The 26,363-nt window shown below is 44.0% G+C and overlaps 1 protein-coding gene across 1 annotated transcript; it reads left to right on the top strand.

Moving 5' to 3' along the window:
• Positions 1-1,766: 1,766 nt before the first annotated feature.
• LOC142656374 (hemoglobin subunit beta-2-like) lies at positions 1,767-3,039 on the top strand. Its single transcript, XM_075831289.1, has 3 exons — positions 1,767-1,908; positions 2,426-2,648; positions 2,911-3,039. The coding sequence occupies exons 1-3, from the start codon at positions 1,817-1,819 to the stop codon at positions 3,037-3,039; spliced, it is 444 nt and encodes a 147-aa protein (XP_075687404.1). The 5' UTR covers positions 1,767-1,816.
• Positions 3,040-26,363: the final 23,324 nt, after the last annotated feature.

Below are 26,363 nucleotides of genomic sequence, written 5' to 3'. Positions count from 1 at the left end.
CAAATGAAATCCCATGCACTTGCAGTGGCCATTGGCCATCGCAAGTGAATGGGGTTTCAGCCACATGCAGATGTCGCCACGTGGGACAGTAAGGATGACTTATAGATAAAAAGCAAATTTCATGTGACTTCTTTCCCAGAGCCATTAAAAGAACACAAACTGTTAAGGGTAATTTTACACATAGAATTTTCCTGATGTTTTTTGCCACATTATTTTCAGGCAAAAAAACCCTGCTGCCAAATGTTGACTGTAAATCAATAGAAAATATTAAATTCACTACAGTTTGTGCTGTGTCGTTTTTCTTTATTTTAGTGGATTTTTTGGGTCAATGGAGTCTTTTTTTTTTTTTTAAAAACCACAGCATTCTCTAGGTGTGGTGTATTTTCAGGCGTTTTTTTTCTCTATAGGACTTGTAAAACGCTTGAAAAAAGTTGCCTGCATTTAAAAAACAAACCATCAAAAACATGTAAAAATTCTGGTGTCCCAAAAAACACTGCAAAAAAACTATGTGCGTAGGAAACCTTATGACTGCACCTGTAACAGCTCTAGTGAGCTGCATGCCCATACATTTTCCTTCACACAGAGTTTTTTGTGGTTTGTAAAAACACCATGAATTTCATGTATTTTTTGCACGCAACTTTTCATTGGCTTTTTTTTCAATGTTTATTATGCAAATTTATAGACAAGCCTATGGGAAAACACCTTAAAAATAGTGCCATACCTGGAGGCTGCATCATTTTGAAAAACAAACTGCCACGGACCTAAAAAATGCATATAAAGTGCAGAAAAACGCCTCTACAAAAAGCACATTATTTGTAGTACATTTCATAATTGCCTATTGATTTAGTACAAACAACATTTAAAAAATAAATTTAAAAAAAGGCAGAAAGAAACGCCATTAAAAACGCAATGTTTTTTTCTAAGAATGCTGTGTGTGAAGGCACCCTTAGGCTGGATTCACACGAGCGTGTGCCTTTTGCGCACGCAAAAAACGCTGCGTTTTGCCTGCGCAAAAGGCACTTGACAGCTCCGTGTGTCAGCATCATATGATGCGCGGCTGCGTGCTTTTCGCGCAGCCGCCATCATTATGACACTCCATTTGGATGTTTGTAAACAGAAAAGCACGTGGTGCTTTTCTGTTTTCATTCATCCTTTTCACAGCTGTTGCACTAATCACGCTGTTCGCACGAAAGTACTTCCGTGTGACATGCGTGGTTTTCACACACCCATTGACTTCAATGGGTGCATGGTGCGCGAAAAACGCTCAAAGAACGGACATGTCGTGACTTTTACGCAGCAGACCAACGCTGCGTAAAAATCACGTACATGTCTGTACGGCCCCATAGACTAATATAGGTCTGTGCGACGCACGTGAAAATCGTGTATATCCCGTTCGTCTGAATAATGCAACCTCTATGCAGCCGTAGTGTCTAAGATTAGCCCTTTATGCCCCAATTTAACAGAGGATATATTAGAAATGTAGGATTGCTAAATTACATGAGAATTAAAAGTTACCGTCGTGACTGTCAGTTTGTGGACTTTATGATGTTTCATTTATGGTGTACATTAGAACATTATATCAATATATTTAAGCATAGATTTTATTCTTTCAGAGAGCACTGTGTGCTCAGCATTTTGATCTGCTTAGAAAGCACTATTACCTTCCAGACCAATCAGACTTTCAAGGACTGAGGCACAAGCATGACACAGCAGTAATGGAGTATAGGTGGACCTTCAGTGACACTCTTATAAAAAGAAGGATCCATTTCATGGCTTCACTGTCATTTCCAGTGTACAATAGCACTAGACAGCCATCATGGTTCATTGGACAACTGAAGAGAGAGCCGCCATCTCCTCCACATGGAGCAAGGTTAATGCTGAAAAGGACGGGCATGAAGCTCTGACCAGGTAATACACATGCATGAATTTAATACTTTAGACAGTATAAGTATATTTTATATACAAGCTGTAGTTTTATTAGTGTGTCACACAATAAAAATCCTTCTTTGTATTTATCAGTATAAAGAACCATTACTTCCGAGCAGGGGTCTAGGGTGCTCAATTTTCAAACTTATTCTGGTTACCCTATTTGGCCGCTGTCATTGTCTGTTATTTTAACTTTAGGTTAGCTAAATTTAAACATGACAAATTTGAAACATTACCTTGGAAATTAAAGGGGTTTCCCAAAATTAAGAGGATAGCTGATAAATGTCTAACCGCAGGGGCCCCTATGTGGGCTCCTACTCTATTCAAAGTTTATGTGGCTGACCAAAAAATCATCAAATAACTCTGGCAATTCAAAATCTGCCTCAAATGTCCTGAAGGAATTATGAGGCAGATTTTGTTCTGCCTGTGAAAAAAAAAACTCTGTGTAAACTAGGCATAAGAGTTAGTATTTTTTTCTCATTCTGCTTATGATTTTTAGACTACTGGTTGTGTACCCCTGGACCCAGAGATACTTCAGCTCCTTTGGAAACCTGTCCAATGTCACCGCCATCTCTGGCAATGCCAAGGTCAAGGCTCACGGCAAGAAGGTGCTTACAGCTGTTGGCAATGCCATTCAGCACCTGGATGATGTAAAACATTACTTTGCTGACCTCAGTAAGACTCACGCCCAGGAGCTCCATGTGGATCCCGAGAACTTTAAGGTAACGCACCATACAGATATATTAAAATAATACATTTTCTGCAATACAATTCCTATTTAACTACATTTATAGTTGAACAAAGAACGTAACTATTTAAGGCTTTTGAAGATAAACACAATAAATCTCTAAAAAATAGAAAAATAATCAATGCAAATAATTGGGAATTTTTACTATAGTGTGATACTAAGTAGTACATTACTATAATACTTTATATTATAAAATAGCTAAAGCCGATATGACTGATTTTTCCTTTTATCCACAGCGTCTTGGAGAAGTTCTGGTCATTGTCTTGGCCTCCAAACTGGGATCTGCTTTCACTCCTCAGGTCGAGGCTGCTTGGGAGAAGTTCATCAATGTTCTGGTGGCTGCTCTGAGCCACGGCTATTTCTAAACTATTGTTTACGACAGTTTTACTACCCATGTATTAAGTAGCTTGCAGTCTGTAAAATAAAAGGCTATTTTAAAAATAAAACAACTTGAAACTAAAACAACCCAAGAATTTTTATCTTGATTTCTTTTTTATCTGAATGTCATTTAATAAATTGAAAATGTATTTTATTGCTTAAGCTATGCACCAAGCGAAGAATAAAATGAGGTAGACTCTGTACTCTGTACATAATGTCTTGCACAAAAGGTATGGATCTGCAGATAAAATGCTGTTTTACAACAGAATGTTTTGAACCATATTAATTATCCGAACTTTTAATGGTCAGTTAAATCTGCAGCAAATACAGTAGCAAAGTGGATGAGATCAAGCAAATCTCATCCACACACTGCTTAAATACTGAGCGGAAAAAAAGCTCAGAAAGTGACCTGCGAAGTTTTATTCTGCAGCATGTCAATTGTATTTGCGTAAACGCTGCTTATTTGTTGCGGGTTTTCTAAATAGCAACTGTTGCATTATTTTGCTGCAGGTTCTTAGCTATTAAGCCGCAAAAAACAGAATTCTGAAAAAAAAAATCATACTTACCCAGAAGTCTGTGTTCCTCCCTCCAGCGTGGCATCCTGGGATGACGTTTCATCCCATGTGAACGCTGCAGCCAATCACAGACTTAGGCAGCCAATTCAGCGCTGACGCATTTAATTGTACCTGCGTTCTATAGATACAGGTGCAATAAGTGCAGGAGGGTGTGGCGGCAGCTGGTTTCAGTGGCGCCGCCACCCCTTCAGAGAGGCAGCAGGCCACCGCCTGAGGCGAGATGCTCATCTTGCCTCATGGACGGTGCGGCCCTGGCTCCTACCCACAGAAATAATCGTGGGCGATGCCAAAAGCATACCTATAGTCAGTGTAAATGTTGGCTGTCTTACCTTTTGCCAGGTTTCAAGCATCAGCGAGCACCTCCAGCTCCACTTCTTGAACGGAGCAAGAAGGTGGGAGTGGTCTCTGGATGATTTACCTCATGCATCGTGACTACCGAGTGTCCTGTCTTGCACATACTGTATATGATTAAGTATTTCTACATTACAAATTTACATTGGAAATCCATGTTACATATAGATAGTCTATTTCAAAACAGTGGAGATTTTTTTTTTTTTTCATATTCATCTGATAATCCAGAACACTTGTAAATCCCACCCCCATCACATCCTGTAAATATCTGATTAATACAAAAACAAACCAAAATTATTTTTACTAAAATCTGGCATAAAATTAGCAGTGTTGAGGTAATTTTCACCTCCTTACCATCTAAATCTGTAAAGACTCATCTATAAGTGACGTCACTTCTGCCTCCTGTGTAGATTTGCTGGAGGGGAGTGGTCTCTAACACAATACCTCATATTGAGTGGTGACTACAGCACAGCATACCCAGTGCCATATTTACTGATGTGGAAGGATCTGGAACCATCTACACAGAAAAACTCTAAATCTGGATTACTCTCATACACATTTTGTAGACCTCCTAAAACCAAATTCATTAACTCAAAACAAAACAAAATTCTGCGTTGTCACTGAGACGTACCTGATCAGTCTCATCACTACTCCCCCCTTTTTGGACTCTGCAGAAGTAATGTAGAGGGTTCAAAGCTACATATCTCAACATAGTGATATTGGGCACTCTAAGTGGGGGACACTAGTTTGGCCTCCCATAATACGCAATAGCCCAGAGCAATAGAGACTTTCTCCTGACAGAAATACATTTTATCTTTTAGATACCTTGCATCCATTTACTTTTAAAACATCACACATTTTAAAAAATAACATTTAGGCAGTACTATTGCATTTGCCTGCATGTGTAAAAACAAAAATAAGAATTGTAATTCTTTATTCAATAAAGCAGAGAATAATATATCTGCTAATATTAATTACTGTAAACCAATAAACTGTGTGTGGGAGTAGGGAACAGTAGGGGTACACACGATTACAATAGTTTACTCACTCTGTGTTCTTATGGACAACAGCGCAAATGTAGAGATAAGACACATTGCTTTACACAAAGGAGAAGAACTGATTACATTTATAACTCAAATTATTTAACCCCATACACAACACACTAAACATTTTACACAGTGCACACAATATAATTCTAAAAATCAATACTGTATTGTGGCCGCATCATACTTTACACATGTTACACCCCCCCCCCCTCCCCGTCACGATCTACATTAGTTATCATCCTCAATTCCTTACACGCGGCATTCCGGTTTCATTTACTCTGTCTCGGTCTATTAACATCCACACAGCCTACATTTTTGAACATTCGACTCATTTGATCACATATATCTCATCCTCCCCACTCAGCCATTCACTCTGTGGGTTGTAGTCTAGGGTTTGCAATCTATTTTGGAGATTATTTCTTTAGGGGCCCTGGCCAATACCAATGTCCTTCACTGCAATTTGTGTAGATAGTTACACTACTACGACACAGGTGGGTCATTCATTGAACACAGGTTGTTATTTTACAATGGTATTCAATCAGGCAGTCTGATGTTATACTACTACAGGCTTACTTGGCTGTTATGCTACAACAAAATCTATATGCCGGATTATAAAATGCATGCTAGAAATCAGTCTGTACTGATTCCTACCTTATGCCAGTCTGACAATGCATACAACTGGTGTTTTTTAAGGACCCTTACACACAATATTACAAGCTAGCAGTGTGTGCTAGAAATGTATAAACAGAGATGCTCCTGATATCTCCAGACCAACTGCTGCGCAGTGAGACATGGATAAATTCATCAAAAAGAAAGCCAATCGGTGCGAGAGCACAAACTCCCAAGATGGCACAGACGCCATCGCGCTCACAAGATGTCTGAGGCCTCGGACAGAGAGAGTGATACAGGGGGAGCCACTGGTTTATTGCTGCTTTCAAGAACCTTCTTCCAAAAGGTACTGACTAAGGCCCTAGAGCCACTTGTAAAAGACCTGGCTGAAATTAAGCAGGACATGTGTCACATAGGTCAAAGAGTGGAGACATTAGAATCGGCTCAGGCCTCCATATTGGATTTCAATAATACTGCCACGCAAGGTTTTTCCTCCTGCCAAACACATTTAAACTTGGCATTTAGAGCTTTGGAGGATCAAGAGAACTGAAACCGCAGGTACAACCTGCGTTTTAGGGGCATTCCTTAGTTGGTCCCTGCGGATGCATTGATGGACACAATTAAAAACCTCTGCCACTCTATACTAGGCCCTAATGCACACAGGGACTATATTATGGAGAGGCACTACATAAAAGGGGGCTGTGTGGCACTACGCAAAAGGGGGCTGTCTGGCACTACCTACAAGGGGCTGTGTGGCACATTCTACAGAGGGTTGTGTGGCTCTATCCTCAGGGGTCATCGGTGAGTGGCGGGTGGATGGTCATTTTAGTGAGAGTGGCGGGCTGATGGTAATTTTACTGTGAGTGGGGGGCTGATGGTCATTTTACTGTGAGTGGGGGGCTGATTTTTGTTTCCAGTGGTGCCTCGAGTCCGAAAAGGTTGGTAAACTTTGTACTAGGCTACAGGATCATGCCGGCCTACGCAAGGATCCAATAGTTGGCGTTGTGGAGCAGCACAGTTCATCATGGGAACGTGGCCTAGGTGAGTACAATTTTTTTTTGTTTGGCGGGCATTGTCTACAAGGGGGAGGTGGGGAATTATGGCACTGTCTATGGGGAGGCTGTATGGCACAAGCTACAGGGGGGCACTTTCAGCAACGGGGGCTGTGTGTGGCAGCTGGGGGAGGGGACATTATACTGTGTCTCCACACAGTATAATATCCCCCTCCCCCAGCTGCCACACACATCCCACTTGTTGAAAGTGCCCCCTGTAGATTGTGCCATATAGCCTCCCCACAGAGTGCAGACTACGTGGACATTATACTGTGTAGCGGCACTACAGGGGGTAATATACTGTGTGGCACCTAGGGGGCATAATACTGTGTGGGCACAATTAGAGGACAAATTACTGTGTCCATGAAGGGCATTATACTTTTTTATGGGGCATTTTGCTATGATGGGGTGGGTTGCCGAAAGACAATTTTGCACGTGGTGCCAACTATCCTAAGGCCGGCCCTGTTTGCAAGCACTGTCAAAGATCATGCTTACATTATCAAAACCAAAAGAAAGAGAAGAGGCTGCCTCTATTAAACAAAAAATGAGTCATTTAAATTTATATTATTAGTTGCACTTCAGACGAAATTTTTGGAAAACATAAATGCAGTTTCAAAAGTTTAGCAAACAAAAAATACTGATTTGTCCAAGGCTTCAGGTTTAATTAAGAATGTTACAGATAGTCTTGGTCAATACAGGAATCAATTTGAGGAAGCAAAACAAACTGCAGCATCACTTGCACAACAATGGGGCATTTCTCAACAATTTGAAAAGAAACGGATCCCCAAAGTCAAGCGCCATTTTGATGAATTGGCAGTTGATGAAAGATTAAATGACACTGAAAAACATTAAAAAGTTACAGGTTTTTTTCCCATGTTTAAATATTAGAACATCTCAGCTTCTAAACAGGTTTAACGGACTTTATCAGGTTCTTGGTTGATTTAACATAATTCAGTCTGCAATGCTTTCATCTGCATCTGATGATGTATACAAATCTGCATCAAATCTGCAAGAAATCTATCAGGAGGCTTTATCGCCTACTTTTTCTGGGCAACTGCTTAGTTTTCGGTCTGCATTAGGTGAAGAGATTCAAAATTCATCCTCCGTTGGTGACCTTGCTCACCTCCTATTGGTCGACAACAGTACCCATTCATTTACACTGCCTGATGTGTGCGTAGTCTTGCTACTACTCTTAACACTATCTGTGACAGTAGCTGGTGCCAAAAGAACCTTTTCCAAGCTAAAATATATTTGAAAAAACTACTTGAGGAGTACTACGTCAGAACAAAGGCTTTCTGGGCTTGCAGTACTGAGCATTGAAAATTAGATTGTTAGGAAACTAGATATAGACAGCCAGGGCCAGCCTTAGGCTACAGGGAGCCCTGTGCGGAATTGCCCTTTGGTGCCCCCCACTCCATTTATCATTGTTATATATTGTCGGCATTTGGTGCTTTTGTTTGTGCATTTGTCACGCCGAAAAACTTGTAAAAAATGCTTGGTTTAAGCGTCCCATTGACATCACATACATAGGTTTTGTTTAAAAATGTGTCGCGTGAAAAAGTAGTGTCAGGTCAATTCTTTGGCACGTAAACTGCACCGTAAATGCAACAAAATCACATCAAATTTCTATAGTCAATGAGAGTTCTGAATGAGCGTAAAAAACCCACGATGAATACGCGTCAAAAGCGACCTGTAGTTTAAATACAACACATTCAAAATTATTATGCAAATGTTATTTTTCGCTGATTTTCCTAAATAATCGATGCAAGAGTCAGTATAATCCTCAAGCCATCAACCGTTGGAGTATAATGCGAATTTTATTGAACAAATCTCCTAATGATAACAGATTTTTTTTTTAGAAGTAAAAAACTCAAAATGCACTGTTTCAAATTATTATGCACAACAGAGATCAAAACATTTTAAAGGTTGTAAAGAGAACTAAAATGGTAATTTGTTGAATTTGCAGCATCAGGAGGTCATATTTACAGAAATCAAAAGCTCTTTTAATCCAAAAAAACTTAACAGGCCAAGTTACATGTTAACATAGGACCCCTTCTTTGATATCACCTTCACAATTCTTGCATCCATTGAATTTGTGAGTATTTGGACAGTTTCTGCTTGAATATCTTTTGCAGGATGTCAGAATAGCCTCCCAGAGCTACTGTTTTGATGTGAACTGCCTCCCACCCTCATAGATATTTTGCTTGAGGATGCTCCAAAGGTTCTCAATAGGGTTGAGGTCAGGGGAACATGGGGGCCACACCATGAGTTTCTCTCCTTTTATGCCCATAGCAGCCAATGACACAGAGGTATTCTTTGCAGCATGAGATGGTGCATTGTCATGCATGAAGATAATTTTGCTACGGAGGGCACGGTTCTTCTTTTTGTACCACGAAAGAAAGTGATCAATCATAAACTCCATGTACTTTGCAGAGGTCATTTTCACACCGTCAGGGACCCTAAAGGGGCCTACCAGCTCTCTCTCCATGATTCCAGCCCAAAACATGACTCCGCCACCTCCTTGCTGATGTCGCAGCCTTGTTGGGACATGGTGGCCATTCACCAACCATCCACTACTCCATCTGGACCATCCAGGGTTGCACGGCACTCATCAGTAAACAACACGGTTTGAAAATTAGTCTGTAATGGTGGGGGGGGTAGGGAAACGGACAAGTGAGCCCTAATCTACCCGCCACTCTGTCCCTGCCTACTTGCAACGACCCGCCCTAGACGACGGGGTACAACTGGGCGGCGGTCCCTGCGCTCAGTAAGTGCATGACAAACACGACAAACAAACAAGGGAATACAAGCAAGGGAAATGGGCAGTTGCTCGCGGAAACACCGTGAGCAACAGAGTAGTGAACGAGCCGAGTCAAGCCAGGAGAGTGCGAGGTACAAAGCGAAAAGCAGAAGAGTAGTCGGTAAGCCGGGGTCTGTATGGAGCAGGATCAAAAAGTAGCAGGAGCTGTAGCTGGGCCAGGAAACCTCAAGGAAAGAATTCACAAGCACAGATGGACAGGAAGAGCAGGCTTAAATAGACCGAGGGCGGGAGCTAGCTGAGTCTGGCCAGGTTGCGATAGGCTCTCCCACTCCTAAGCCTGCCAGCCTGAGTGGAGGAAGCTGGTGTCTGTCTCAGGGATGTACACTCAGGTGTTGACTGATTAATTCTGGGAGTTAACCCTGAAGCAGTGCCTGGCAGATCCTTTACATAGTCTTCATGTATTTCTGAGCCCACTGCAACCGTTTCTGCTTGTGAGCATTGTTTAGGGGTGGCCGAATAATAGCTTTATGCACACATGCAAACCTCTGGAGGATCCTACACCTTGAGGTTCGCGGGACTCTAGAGGCACCAGTGGCTTCAAATACCTGTTTGCTGCTTTGCAATGGCATTTTAGCAGCTGCTCTCCTAATCCTATTAATTTGTCTGGCAGAAACCTTCCTCATTATGCCTTTATCTGAACGAACCTGTCTGTGCTCTGAATCAGCCACAAATCTTTTCACAGTACGATGATCACGCTTAAGTTTTCTTGAAATATCCAATGTTTTCATACCTTGTCCAAGGTATTGCACTATTTCACGCTTTTCGGCAGCAGAGAGATCCTTTTACTTTCCCATATTGCTTGAAACCTGTGGCCTGCTTAATAATGTGGAACGTCCTTCTTAAGTAGTTTTCCTTTGATTGGGCACACCTGGCAAACTAATTATCACAGGTGTCTGAGATTGATTACAATGATCCAAAGAGCCCTAAGGCTCACACGACCTATTTTCAGGCATAAACGAGGTGTATTATGCCTCGATTTATGCCTGAAAATACGGCTCCAATACGTCGGCAAACATCTGCCCATTCATTTTAATGGGTTTGCCGATGGACTGTGCCCACGACCTGTAATTTACGTGTCGACGTTTGACAGCTGTCAAACGACGACGCGTAAAATGACTGCCTCGTCAAAGAAGTGCAGGACACTTCTTTGGACATAATTTGAGCCGTTTTTCATTGAATTCAATGAAGAACAGCTCAAATTTACGGCCGTCAAAGACGCCTCGCATAATGCGAGGAGGAGCAATTACGTCTGAAACGACTGAGCTGTTTTCCCATGAAAACAGTCTGTAATTTCAGACGTAAAAGGCAGCTATCATGTGCACATACCCTAAGACACAATACCATCCATGAGTTTAATTGAAAAACTAATAATTAAATGTTTATGACACTTAAATCCAATGTGCATAATAATTTGAAACACGGTGTAGAACTTTACAAAAACACTAGTGTTTTTAAGGGTATGTGCACGCACAAAATAAAAAACGTCTCAAAATACGAAGCTGTTTTCAAGGGAAAACAGCTCCTGATTTTAAGCCGTTTTCTATTCAAAGTTGCGTTTTTCGCTGTGTTTTTAACAGCCATTTTTGGAGCTGTTTTTCTATAGAGTCTATGAAAAACGGCCCCAAAAACGGCTGAAGAAGTGACATGCACCTTTTTATTTCGTGGCCGTATTTTTCCGTGGCCATTATTTCAAACGACCGCGTAAAAAACGCCCTGTCGGAACAGAATACTGTTGTCCCAATGGGCAGATGTTTGGAAGCGTTCTGCTTCCGATTTTTCCTCCGTTTTTAGCACAGTGTGAACAAGGCCTATGTTTTGGTAAGGCTGTTTACACATTACGTCCTGCCTGTCCATTTATCATATGCGGCAGGAAAGCTCCTGGCGCATACTTTATATGGACACAAAAAACATACAGTATATATTTTTTTTACTGGACGCCACTACATAAAATAGCGCAGTCCCACCCGAACTGAGGCTTTTTTAACCTCCATCAGGTGTATGGGACTGTTTACCATACGTTCTGGGAGCTTTCCCGGTGCAAACATTACACAGATGGGCGGGATGTAATGTGAAATTACCTATAGGCTGAATTCACACGGGGCGGATACGCTGCGTAAAAGAACGCAGCGTATCCACGTTGTGCGCCGCAGGGAGTTTGGGGCGAAAAACTGCAGCAATTAGCCAACCTGCAGCGGCAGTCACATGGGATGCAGCGTCATCCCAGGAGGCCGGCCCTCTGACATCATCCAGGCCGGCCTCCAGGGTTGACGTTTCATCCATGTGACCGCCGTTACAGCCTGTGATTGGCTGCAGCGGAGGTCACATGAGATGAAGCGTCATCCCAGGAGGATAAAACACAGATTCCTAGGTAAGTATAATATATTGTTTGTCTTCTGAGTGGTGTTTTTTTGCGGCAGGATCGCTGCGAACCCGCCACAAAAATCATAACTACTATTTGTTGCGGAATTTACCTCCCCATTGAATACAATGGGGAAAATCGGCAACAAATAAGGTTCATTTACACAAATACAATTGACATGTTGCGGAATAAAACTCTTCACCGCAGGTCAGGTTTTTCTGCTCAGTATTTACGCAGCGTGTGGAGGAGATTTGTTTTATCTCATCCACTTTGCTGTTACTGTATTTGCTGCGGATTTTCTGCAACGAATTCCGTTGCGGAAAATCCACAGTATTTACACAACGTGTGAACTGGCCCTTACTCCGTTTACTCAAAGGCTATCTTTAATATATAACAGGACAAAAATATTAAAACCGCAGTCCACGTGGGCAATGTTGGTACTTTTTATTACTTCTTATTTAACTCACTGTGAAGGCCGTAAAAATAAATTAAAAAAAGTAAATCGCTGTTTTTTGTTCACATTAACTCAAAAAAATTTAATGAAAAATTAATAAAAAGTTGCATGTACCAAAATATTGTACCAATAAAAGCTACAGCTCATCCCCAAAAAAATAAGCCCTCACACCGCTTAGACAAAAATATAAAAAAAAGATATTTGGCAAAACAACATATATTTTTTTTAACAAATAGTTTTCTTTGTAAAAGTAGTTAAATATATGAAAGACCTATATAAATTTGGTATCACCGTAATCGTATTGGGCCGCAGAATAAAGTTAAGTTGTCGTTTTTACCGCACGGTGAAAGGCGTAAAATCTAAACCCAAAAAACTATGGAGGAATCAGTTTTTTTTCTAATTTCAGCTCACAAAGAATTTTTTTCAGTTTCCCAGTACATTATATGGTACTTTAAATGCTATTAATAGAAACTACAACTCATGTCGCAAAAAATAACCACCATCCTATTGACGGAAAAATAAAAAAGTTATGGCTCTAGGAAGGCGGGTAGTGAAAAATGTAAATGTAAAAGCAAAAAATGTCTCAGTCCTAAAAAGGTTAAAATAAGAAAGCCGCCCATACTTACCTCTCTCTTCCCAGACGTTCCTGCGTTGGGGGCTCCAGTCACCTCTGTTCTCGGTTTGTATACAGAGTGGCTGCAGTGGTGACATCACGTCGACAGTACATCACCGCTGCAGCTGCTCTTTCTACAAACAGTGAACAGAGGTGACGGGAGCCCCCAGCGCAGGAACGTTTGGGAGGAAAGGTAAGTATAAGTTAATCTTTAGGGTATGTTCTCAGGCAGTAGCAAAATACGTCTAAAATTATGGAGCTGTTTTCAGGCGAAAACAGCTCCTGAATTTCAAAAGTTTTTGCAAGTACTCGCGTTTTTCATGGCGTCTTTACGGACATTATTGGAGCTGTTTTTCAATGGAGTCAATGAAAAAAGGCTCCAAAAACGTCCCAAGAAGTGACAGGCACTTCTTTGACACGGGCGTATTTTTACGCACCGTCTTTTGACAGCGACGCGTAAAATTACACCTCGTCTGAACAGTACATCGTAAAAACCCTTTGCAAGCAATGGGCAGATGTTTGCAGACGTAATAGAGCCGTCTTTTCAGGCGTAATTCAAGGCGTAAAACGCCCGAATTACGTCTGAAAATAGGCTGTGTGAACATACCCTTATTTTAACTTCTCCTCTACTGCTTCAACAGAATTTCTTTTTAACCCCTTTAACGTAATGTGCACAGGGTCTAAAACGGCAACAAATGGCAAATGTGCACTGTGGAGCAACTGAACAATGTGCCCATCTGCCATTTATTAACGTTCGTTTAGTGCCACCTTGGTGCCCATTTGCCACTTATTTCCCATTTAGTGTTCTTATGTTCAGTGCCCCCTTGATGCATATTTGCCACTTACTGCCCCTTTAGCACCCTCTGCCACAAAAGAACAATAAATGGGCAATAAATGGCAAATGGGCATCGGAGGGGCACTAAACAGGACGCTAAAAGGTCAATAAGTGGCAAATGGGCACCAAGGTGGCACTGAATACTCTGCCCATTTGCCATTTTTAGACCCTCATCAGTGCCCCCATACAACCAAAGCCCCACATTATGACAGACCTGCTGGGCTTCTTAGTGCACTGCGTCCGCTGATGCTGCTGGAACAGAGCCCTGGGGAAATAGCCAGAGCAGCACCGAATGGTAAGATAGTCTCCTCCCTGTCTTGCGTCCTGAGTGATGTCATCACGTCTGATCATCACTCAGAACGTAAGACGAGGAGGGGGAACGGGGGAGCGGTAGTCGCGGCAGCCAGCAGTGAAGGCAGTGAGTGACACCTGACCCGCTGGCGCCGCGAGCAGTAGCCGCAGAGCGCCCCCCTTACAGCATGGCGGCTGGCGCCCTGTGCGACCGCACGTAGCTAAGGCGGGCCATCTAGACAGCATTGTGAAAACCTTTGACGAAGTCAAGGCACGGAGTGTCCACTTTATTTACAATGCCAGGGTTGAATAGATACAGTGAAACCTTTTTGAGATGAGTCAACACTTAAAGTGTAGCTAAACGTTTAACAAACTTCTGACATGTCATAGTGATGTATCAGAGTACAGATTCAATAGAATGTCTATGAGCCCGTACACTGATACATTTATTTCCGGAAAAAGCCGAACAGACACGAAGCGCTCATTGCTCGGACCCCCACCAAATAAAATGTCTGACATGCCACTATGACATGTCAGAAGTTTGTTAAATGTTTAGCTACACTTTAAAGTAGTATTGAAAAAAAGTCTTCTAGGGGGTGGACTTTTCATAGAAGATAGTCAGTATACCTAGTATATGATGGAATGGAAAATCTGTCACAAGCTATCTGGTCTAGATAAGGAGATGGTCTTCTCAATAAAAGGTGGTCTTCTCAAAGAGGTGGTCTTTTGGAGAGGTTCCACTGTGCATTCAGCCCTTAGCACTGGTACAACTGTAGCAGCCTTAACCCCTTCCCGAATTTTCACGTACATCACGTCGGAGAATGCCGTCTGTTCGCGCATTCCCACGTGCATGTACGTGATGGAGATCGTGCGGGCATTAACAGCCAGGCTCCCTCTGTAATGGCAGAGATTGAAGAAACCTTCAATCTCAGCCATTTAAACCATTAAGGTCATAAGCAACCGCGGCATTTAAATCTATTGACAGAGGGAGGGAGCTCCCTCTGTCATCCATCGGCAGCCCGCGAATACGATAGCCAGCCGCCAACGGGTAGTAATGGCAGCCAGGGGTCTAACAAAGACCCTCATGACTGCCTTGGCTGTATGTCTAGAGGCACGGCCTAATAAATTGGCTGTCAGTTTTACAATGACAGGCAATAATGCTTTGGTATATGTTAAAGGGCTGGTGTAATAGTGGGGTTCACCTACTCATGTAACCCACTATTACTACCTCCTTTATAATCATGGTCACTAGGGTTAGGCCTAGTTCCCCTACCTTTCCTTTATACTAACGTCGCCCTGATTGCTTTTGCTGCTACTTAAGGGAATAAGACCGTACAGTAAAGATAATATTTATTACCAACAATAATCACACTAACATAAAAAATACACCAAACACAGAACACAGTAATTGATCACAGTATAGTATTAGTACACCCCCATACATATAACAAGTTATTATATACTGAGTATACTCACACTATACGTAGTACAGTATAAACACGGTATCACAACCCTACTTTATACAACCATCCACTTACCTAAACATATATATGAATACATGCATCCCCTATCCAAAAGACATGCATCCCCTATCCACATTATAGGGAATACATGTGGGATCGCCGGGACGCCCAGCGATAAGGAGAACGGGGGACCGAAAGTCACCCAAAGTTCTCCTTGAAAAACCGTGGACTTCCGGTGTTCTGTCGGCAGCTCCATAGAAATAAATTGTGCACCGGTCGTGCTTGTGTGCATTCGTGAACAGTGCTCCTTTGTTTTTCATTGAACTGTGCAGACCCCAGAAGTCCGAGGTTTCTCGTGGAGAACTTCGGGGGACTTTCGGTCCCCCATTCTCCTTATCGCTGCCAGCGATCACACATGTATCCCCTATCCTGTGGACTTCTGGGCTCGGCGCAGTTCAATAAAAATGAAAGGAGCGCTGGTCGCGAATGTCCGGTGCACAATTTATTTCTAAGGAGCTGCCGATAGACCCCGGAAGTCCAAGGTTTGTCATGGAGAAATTCGGGGAAATTTCGGTCCCCCGTTCTCCTTATCGCTGGGTGTTCCAGCGATCACACATGTATCCCTATCCTGTGGATAAAGGATACATCTCTTTTGTAGGAGAAACTATAGGCCGTTTTTTTTTTGGGAGGGGCTGTATGGCGTTATCTACAGAGGGGGCTGTATGGCGTTATCTACAGGGGGTGCTGTATGGCGTTATCTACAGAGAGAGCTGTATGGCGTTATCTACAAGGGGGCTTTATGACGTTATCTACAGAGGGGGCTGTATGGCGTTATCTACAGAGGGGGCTGTATGGCGTTATCTACAGGTGGTTTGGGGCTGTATGCCGTTATCTAAAGGGGGGCTGTATGGCGTTATCTACAGGGGGTTGTACGGCATTATCTACAGGGGAGGGATGTATGGCGTTATCTACAGGGGGCGTTATGGCATTATCTACTTGGGGAAGGCTGTATGGCGTTATCTACAGGGGGGCTGCATGGCGTTATCTACAGGGGGGCTGTATGGCGTTATGTACAGGGGGTGCTGTATGGCGTTATCTACAGAGGGGGCTGTATGGCGTTATCTACAGAGGGGGCTGTATGGCGTTATCTACAGGTGGTTTGGGGCTGTATGCCGTTATCTAAAGGGGGGCTGTATGGCGTTATCTACAGGGGGTTGTACGGCATTATCTACAGGGGAGGGATGTATGGCGTTATCTACAGGGGGCGTTATGGCATTATCTACTTGGGGAAGGCTGTATGGCGTTATCTACAGGGGGGCTGCATGGCGTTATCTACAGGGGGAGGGCTGTATGATGTTATGTACAGGGGAGGCTGTAAGGCGTTATCTACAGGGGCTGTGTATGGTGCTATCTACAGGGGGAGCTATATGGTGCTGTCTATAGGGGGCGCTGTGTGGCGGAATCTATAGGGAGGCACTGTCTCTACAAGTGGGGGTTGTGTGATACCGAGGGGAGGGGGGCCCAGTCAAAAGTTTCCTAGTTATGCCCCTGACTGCAAGGGTTACTCAGGGACAGCAAGGTTTACTGCAAAGGTTACTCAGGTACAGCAAGGGTTACAGCAAGGGTTACTGCAAGGGTTACTGAAATGGTTACTCAGGGACTGAAAGGGTTACACAGGGACAGCAAGAGTTAACACAGAGCAAAAAGGGTTAACAGGAGCACATGGGCACCGAGGGTTAACATGGTCTGGGAATTTGCAGGTGAGGGTAGCAGGCAGGTTAAAAAGGGATACTGGCGAGAGATAGGAATTAGCTCATTGTATAGGGGGAGAAGCAAGGGTATGTGATACTTATCGCTCGTTGTCCAGGTGATCGTTGGTGGAATAGAGGACGTCGGTGGAGCAATGAGCCAGAGGGAGGAGACCACGAGGGGAAAGCAGATCAGGAGAGGAGAGGAGACCAGGAGAGGAGTTGAGACCAGGAGAGGAGATGTCCGTTGGTGGAGCCGGGGAGCAGCAATCAGAGAGTGAATGTATCGGCGCAGGACTATTTAAACCCGCAGGCACGCTCGCTCCTGAGCCAGGCGCAGGCACAGTAGTGCCGCTCGCGCCCGGCTCACATGCGTCGGCGCGGAGATATGATGTCACCGGCCGGCTCATGAGCGAGCGGGGGAGAGAGGCAAGTCCAATTAGTGGGGGATATCCTGTGGTGCACAAGCGCACCACAGGATGCATCCCCAATTACCTCTCTGGCTCCCCTGCAGAGCGTAGAGACAGGAGATGAAAGGTAGCATCTCCTGTCTCACTCTCTGATAATTAAGTCAGGACAGTGACTAATTGTCACTGTCCTGTTATGAGTAGGCTCCCATGGCCAGGCCTGAGTTTCTACAGACCTAGCTCATGGGACATTAAGACATACCTTTATACATATATATTGTAGCAGTGCAGAAACTGTCAGGTTTTAAGAAACCAGGGAACATGTACAGCAGCGAGGGTTTTATCTGCTGTTGCTTGGGTGTAAAACCTGGAATAGGGCCTGTTTTGCTGGAGTGTGAAGGAGAAGGGCGGCTTCCACTCCATACAGACAGTCCATGTCTTGTGCTGTCTGAGCCTAGTTAGGCTTCACCTGAGGCGGCTCTTTAATTGAGGTGTGTGCAGTTCACACAGAGCTCTCAGTCTGGGGAAGACAGGCATGCTAGCCTGTGAGAGTCACCAACGTGTAAGGTAAAACTGCCTATGTTTTTAGGTGCCGGGCACAAGGCTCAGTGCCTCGTAGTGAGGGACACTGAATGTGTTAGTTAGAGGCTAGACGACCTAGGGTTTATTTTGTGTATTTTTTGTTGTAACGCCGCTTGCTGTGTTGAAGACAATAAAGCTAGCTGCGGTTGGTTTAAAACTTTATTCAAGGAGTTGGAGTGAACTTTCTATATGTGTCAACCATCTCACCCTGGATATGCCGATCCTGTGAGCTAAATTTACCCCAAGTTGTCACTGTGTATGTATATATATATATATATATATATATATATATGTGTATACAAACATATTACACGTACCCCCCCCCTCCCTCCGTCTCCATTAAAGGGGGGGATGCCAAACTTCAGAGGAATCATCTGGAGTCTCACCGGGGTGTCTGGACGGATGTCGAGCCTCTTTTCAGGAGTCACAGGAATTCTTCCCTTCTGATCCGCTACATAAACACCTAATACGCACCTCCTCCTAGGCCCATGGCTACTAGATCCCTTAGTTTCCTGTTACTCCAGAGTTTATTTTCCTTTCTTACCTCTTTTCCCGACGCTACCCATCCTCATATCATGTCAATTTGGTTCCTCACGAACTCCTCGCATCTATGATCCCAGTGATCTACCCTAAAATCATTTACCGAAACTCTCCATGTTTACAGCACACATTTGGTATCGGTGATAATTCTCCAGGGAGATGATAACTGAGGAGTAATGCAATCTGAGGTTCACTGAATTGACAACTGAATAAAAAGATATCTTTAATAGTAACTAGTTTAAAAACAGGGGTAACACACCACTGTGACATAAGCCCCACCGTGAAAATTTAAAAAATGTATTAAACAAGGAAACACTGAGTTATTATGATACCTATATCTCTGTGTATAAACGATATTTGTAGGAATCAGCATATACCCAGGGCACAACAGTAGTACAAGCCCTAATTATAGCATAGGTGTCCGACAATTACGGATCTCCTAACGCTGGGTTTCACACAATATATTGTCCCCAATGCACACATTCCTTAAACATTAAACGACCCTACGCGTTTCAGATACTCATCCTCAGGGGTCCGTATCTTGGTAACTCTGGCCTCATCACCAGCGATATTAGTATTTCAACAGCGGATATTCCGCTGTGCGTCACGGGAAGATGCACGTATCGATGTCAACGGCATACTCCATAGCAGGCGCTAGGTTACTATAAACGCTAAACTCCACCCATCGTGTACGGCGGCAAAACATGAATTGACCAATCACAACACCCTCTCGATTCGTGACACCTGCCCATGTGACCCCCCGCCGTCAGCTGACAGCCAGGGGTCATCATCGGCCGCATCAAGCCGAACGCGCAGGCGCAGTGGAAGCCAAGGACGTGTCGCCCGGACTGCCAAACACGAGGAGGTAAGCGCTAAAAGATAATATATTGTAAGTATATCTTGCGGCACAGTGTACCACCGCAAGTGGGCAACCTCACAAAGCAACTCAAGAGAAAAAGACACATATGAGGTGGAAGAAATTGCTGAGGTCCCTATTCCTTAGAAAAACTGACAAAACGATCTCTTTGTATGTTGGCTAACAAGTATAGCCATCTCAAATAAGTAATGCACAAATGCAGATAAACACTCACCCACCCCAAGGTAAAACACCTATAGGGGGATGGTATCACACATTTTAAATAAAACATGTATAGTTAGTCTGCTCATTTAGACCTAGTGGTTGTATGCATTCCAGTCTATGGATCCACTGCGCTTCCTTCCGTAGAATCAGGTTATCCCAGTCCCCTCCTCTCTTGGGGGGTCTGACAAGTTCAATTGCTTGAAATTTTAACACTGCTGCCTGGCCTTGGTGTTTTGCATGCACGTGCTTGGATATTGGAGTGTCCCTACCATGAATAATGTCTCCAACATGCTCCCTAATACGACGACGAAATTGTCGTGCTGTTGTCGTGCTGTTTTACCCACATAATTTAGGGGGCATGGGCATGTAATAAGGTAGACTACTCCAGCTGTCTTGCAATTGACATAGTCCCGAATATTGTATTGTTTTTGGGTGACAACACTGGTAAAGCTATTTCCTTTAAGAATGAAATCACAGGCTTTACAACCACCGCATCTAAAAGTGCCTGGTGTTTGTCTATCCAGCCATGTACCCCTAGGTGAAATGGGGTCAAAACAGCTGTGCATGACTCTGTCCCTTATATTTTTCCCTCTCCGATACGTGACAGAAGGCCTCTGTGTGATCTGATCTGCTAGATCTATATCAGAACTGAGAATACGCCAATACCTATTCAGTATCTGCATAATGTCATTCTGTTTTGAGTCATAGGTGCCTATGAGTCTGGTAACTTGTTCCTCTTTCCGTTTTTTAGGGACCAGAAGACATTGCCTATCTGCATCCCTAGCTCCCTCATAGGCCTTTCTAATAACACTCTTGGGGAAACCTCTATCCTTCAATCTTGTTTTGAGTTCCTGGGCCTGGCACTCAAAATCACCCATAGAGCTACAGTTCCTACGTACTCTCATAAATTGGCCCTTCGGAATGCCACGTTTGAGGGAATAAGGATGACAGCTATTCCATTGCAAAAAACTATTTGTTGCTGTCTCTTTCCGATGTACCTTTGTGCGAATTGTACCTCCTTCCGTTTTTATGATTTTCAAGTCTAGAAAGGACAGTTCATTCTCACTGATCTCACATGTAAACCTAAGTCCTACATCATTTTTATTGAGGGCTGCTACGAACTTATGGAACTCGTCTACTGAAGAGTTCCAGAGAATAAGCACGTCATCAATATATCTAATCCACAGTCCAACGGATGAAGTCCAATTTACAAATTTGTCACCAAAAACAATTGTCTCCTCCCACCAGCCAAGAAATAGATTTGCATAGGTGGGAGCAGCGGGACTCCCCATTGCAGTTCCACATTGCTGCTGATTTTTATTCAGTTGTCAATTCAGTGAACCTTATAATTAAAATTCTTTATATTGTGGGAGCACAATTAGATTCTATCTAACTATACAGTGAAACTGAGTAATGCAATCTGCCAATCTATGGTTAGGGACGTTACAAGAGTCAGAATGAGGTTTCACTGGCTGGAGACCTTCTGATTCGTAAGAAATTCATACCACCAACACACATACCTGACCTCTTCCTTTAAAGGGATACCATTGATCACTGTCTGCAGTCTGTAATACCAAGTGCCGGGTGGATTTAAATTTGGAAAGATAGACCCACTGTGTAAATGTCCAGCACCCTTCGTCGACTGTCTCACAAAACGGCCATTTAAAGGAACCATCTATATTGATGTTGAAATTAATATCCCTGCCTCTGGGGTCCTTCCAATCGGAAGATACGTATCTATTCCGGTATTCCTCAATCATAGGGGCCCAGTCCATCCATACATCAATAATGGGGCATCCACCCCATTACATACTATATCCCATCTCCAGGGGTTGGTGTCCGACATCACCATCTGTGTATCCGGTTCCCATTGGGCATAGGTGACAAAATAATGTCCTGCCACCTCCGGTACACAGCTCTCTCTCATTATAGTAATCATGAAGGATCGTATGGATGGGGACCCATCTACCTGAGTATACCTGTGATATAATGGCATCGGTCCATACTCCTAAAACTGTGGCTCTGTACAAGACTTCCAGTTTTACCTGACCATCCTGATCAATCCATAGTACTTGCCCAGAGTTACTGCAGTTTAGCTTCAACAACATTACACTGGTCCGTAAATAGTCCGTGGAAACATGTCCATGTGCATATTTTGGTTTCCTTTTCATAACCATATAAAAATCCTTTAACATACAGTACGCCTTCAGGGTGCCTATTACAGGTATGGGTCTATCAAAATATGACCTTACTCTCAGGCCATCCTGACTACTAGTACTCAGAAAAATGGCTTTAAGGATATACCACCGGCTATACTCTGCTCCAGAGACATCTTCAGGACTCAGAACTCCTTCCCTGGTGCACAACACCTTTGTTGTATTAGCTGTCACTTGCCTATAAGGATGCAAATGTGGATACTTTGACACCCATCTCAAAGACTTAGTGGGTGTCAGGTCTGAGTCCCGGAAATGTCTATATTCCTTGAGGCATAGAGCATGCAAGTCATGTTGTATGGTGGATACGTATTCCACCGGGGTATAGTGTTGAACTACACCACTGGTAAAACCCTCTTTCTGGAACCCATACAAACACCACTGCCCTGGCTCAAATGTGAGGTTGTTGTATGGTTCCAGCACTATACCTTCCAAATATTCTATGGGTATAAGACTTGGTAATTCAAGTAATCTGCCATCGGTACCTAATGTGGGTTCGAAACTATTCCCAGAAGAGCCAGGATCTGCCAAAATCATGCTTACCACTAGTATCACAAACTGGTGACATACCCTTTTCATGTGGTAACTACCTCTCACGATTTTGAATTCGGCGACGTTCCGTCGTTCTGAGATCTGCTCAGGGGTAATGTGTTTAACATGCCTTCGCTTATTACCCGACAATGTATATGTAGTCTGTTCTGCCGTCCACTTTCGAACTAACATTCCCCCGCCTCACCCAACTCTATCTGTACGTTATTGAGTTGGGGAGGCTTGGGTGGCATTTGATTGGTCGATGTGGATCCAAAAAACTGTTTGTCGTCTATGTGAACTTTTTTTTAAAGGTTTTCGGCAAATGTACTCTCAGCATGGTTTCACCCATTACCTCTAGAACCTGGTAGGGTCCTTCCCAGTTTGCATCCCAGGGCTCAGTCCTGCGGAACACCTTTACCATTACCAAATCACCTACAGAGGGCAAGGGTGTCTCCCCCTGTATATACGGTCTGTGCATCCGGATCACTGCGTGTGGCAGCAATTCCTTCAGGTTCTGCTGAACCTGTTGGTGATACAAAACCCTGGCGATGGCATCATTTATGGGTTCAGATATCTGAGGCTCATTTGGAAAACAGAGCGGCATCTTGGGACCCGTCATGATTTCAAATGGATTGATACCTGTTGGAGATGCCTCTGTGGCTCTGATACCCATAAGCACAGCTGGGAGGGAGGTTATCCACGAGGTACTTTTTTCCAGCAGTGCTTTTGAAAGCTGTGTTTTGTTGGAGTGGTTCATTCGTTCCACTATACTTGCAGACTGGGGATGGTAAGGTACATGAAATCTCTCTTTATGTCCAACAGTCCACAAAGTGCTTTCATCACCTTGCCAGTGAAGTGAGTTTCCCAGTCCGATTCTATCACTCTGGGCACTCCCCATCGGGATAGAACCTGCTCCCAAAGGACTCGAGCAGTAGTGTCAGCTGTATCATTTGGTGTTGGGATGGCTTCCACCCATTTGGAGAAGACGTGCATGGTCCTATGTAATTGATTTGTATTGCAGACCACAGTCCCTCTGCTGGAGGGACCCGCTGCAATACCGGCTTTAGAGCTGGGCCTCTGGGGTTAACTTGGGCACACACCAGGCATTGTTGGGTCACTTCCTCTACTGTTTTGGACATTTCTGGCCAGTATCATTTGTCCTTTAAGAGGGACAAGAGTTTATCGCGACCAGGGTGTCCTAACAGCTGATGGTTGAGTCTCGTCAGTTCTGCTTGCAGATGCTGCGGGACCACTGGCAGGGGAAGTTGCCCTCGTGCTGTCGCACAGGATACCCTGTCTGATTGACCAAGGATTCTGTGGAGCAGTGATGTGTGTCATTAAAAGAGGATCTTTGGATTATTCCTCCTTAAGGGACACGGGACCATCCTTAAGGTTACCACTGCGCACTGCAATTTGATATGCGGGAAAATTTTCAGTGCCTGACTCTCAGAGGACCCCAGACACTGCAGCCAATTTGGCGGATTCATCCACCATGTTGTTTCCCAGGACCTAGGGATCATCCCCTTTCTGATGTACTGGGATTTTTATGATTGCTGACTCCAGGATGTTCCATGCCCCATTTCCAGAACTCCTTCAGGACAGTGACATGGGCTAGTGGTTTGTCCTGGCTACCCACAAACCCTCGTCTTTTTCAGGTTTCCAGATGAAGCGGGAGGGATCGGACCACATATGAGCTGTCGCTATATATGGTCCGATTCCCTGGGGGCTTAAGTAGAGGGGGTTCTCGTACGGCCTCCAGTTCAGCCCGTTGTGCTGACAGGTGACCTGGCAACCTGACAAGACTCTTGATACCTGTGGTCTCATCCAGAACAGCAAACCCTGTCACATAGGTACCATCCAGGTGAAAGTGAGAGCCATCAACAAAGATGATTCTGTCATCTGGGTGGGTAGTTGTCTTGAACAGTTGTAGGGCAGCAGTCATAGTTGGTTGACCACAGTCATGTTCAGTACCCGTTGTATTTAACAACTGAGACAGAACATACTTTGCTTATGATTCACTGTCAGACTTCGTCCACTCAGGTCCATTATCCACCTACCATATCTCTGTTGAGAAACTCTAGGGAGTGTATACCTGAGTAGGAGGACTAATGGAGAGTGCAGAGTCTGTATAGTGAGGGGCCTGAAGCCCACAATATGCTCAGTCATCTTGATCGCATAATGTAGGACTGCCAGTTGCTTGGCACACTCATCATAGCCTCTTTCAACAGTTGAAAGAAGCCTAGAGAAGGACTCGACAGAAGAGAGGTCTCCCTTCAGAGTAGAAAAGGCCTCTTCCTGGGCCTTAGACCAGTCCCTCAGGGAAGGTTCTTCTCCTTTGAGGTGTTCATATAGGAGTTTTGCTTTGGCTGCAAAATCCTCTATGAACTCTCTCATGAAATTTGCTACTCCTAGGGACTTGTGCAAGTCCTGTAGAGTGCCCGGTCTGGGTAGTTTCACCATGGCTTCCATGCGGGCTGCCATGCTGCCCTTGGCTCCATGAGAGATCTGGACACCAAGGAAGGTCACTTCTGTCCAAGCAAGGTTTGCCTTGTAAGGGCTCAGTTTGAGCCCCACCCGGGTCATGAGTCCCAACAGCTCCCTCAACAGAGCCAAGTGTTCTTCCATGGTCTCTGTATGAAGGAGCAAGTCGTCTACATATTGCAGCAGGCATCCTGGCCGTGAGAATAAATTCAGTACGGCCGCCAATGCCTGGTGAAAATATGTAGGGCTACTATGGAACCCCTGGGGGAGTACACAAAACAATCACTGCTTGTTCCCTACCGTGAAGGCAAACTTGTACCTACAACTCTCAGTTATCTCAATAGAGAAAAACCCATTTGCAACATCAATGGTTGAGAATATGCGACTTTTGCCGCTTATCCTTGACATTATGTCAGGAGTTTGTGCAACCACCAATGCAGACATGGGGGTGTATTTATTAAGGACCCGGAGGTCTACCGTTAGTGTCATTTTTCTTCACTGGCCATAGAGGGTTATAGCATCTTGAACTACCCTCTATGACTACTCCCCTTGTTGCCAAGTCCTGGACTGTATCCATTATTGACTGTGTGGCTTCGAGTGGAAAACAGTATTGTCGTGAGGTGGTGGGTCTGGCCCTTGTATGTCTGCCTGAACGCCAAACATTCTCCCGCAGTCATTATTGTCCTGAGCCCATAGGTCTGGGTGCTCGTACACAATGGGCTCAAGGTCTGCGTTGTGTTAAACCTCTGGCAATTTGTGTTCCAGGATGTCAGTTGTTTTTCCAACCATAGGTAGGGGTGGTCCCAGACAATGCCGTTGTATGACACATATCTTTGATTGCCCTCCACACAATGCAGTTTGCCAGGTCAATGATCCATCCATTTTGTGTTATTACATCAGTTCCGATGATGCTGTCGGAGCCAGGGTAATACCACATTGGGATTTTCAGGGTCACATATCTGGCAATCTGAACCAAAACTTAATTTATCCTGTGGGCTTTCACCCCCCACCCCTTGTTGGTTATCAAATCCGATTACAACACATTGAGGGCTGTCTGGTTGTAGATCATGTTTGACATTGGTAATGGAAATTTCCACACCAGTGTCAAGCATGATCTTCATTTACTGGTCTTTTATTTTGGCTTTAATGTGGAGTCTCCCTGAAGAATCCAGTATAATACGACATACTGGAGCCAAATCTTTAGGGATCCCTACCCTTCAGTTGATTTGCACCAGAATTCCAGTGGGTACTTCTGAGGA

Source organism: Rhinoderma darwinii, chromosome 6 (genome assembly GCF_050947455.1).
Source record: "Rhinoderma darwinii isolate aRhiDar2 chromosome 6, aRhiDar2.hap1, whole genome shotgun sequence".
NCBI classification, from domain to species: Eukaryota; Metazoa; Chordata; class Amphibia; order Anura; family Rhinodermatidae; genus Rhinoderma; species Rhinoderma darwinii.
The sequence above is the reverse complement of the archived record's forward strand: the minus strand, read 5'-3'. Positions and strand labels throughout refer to the sequence as shown.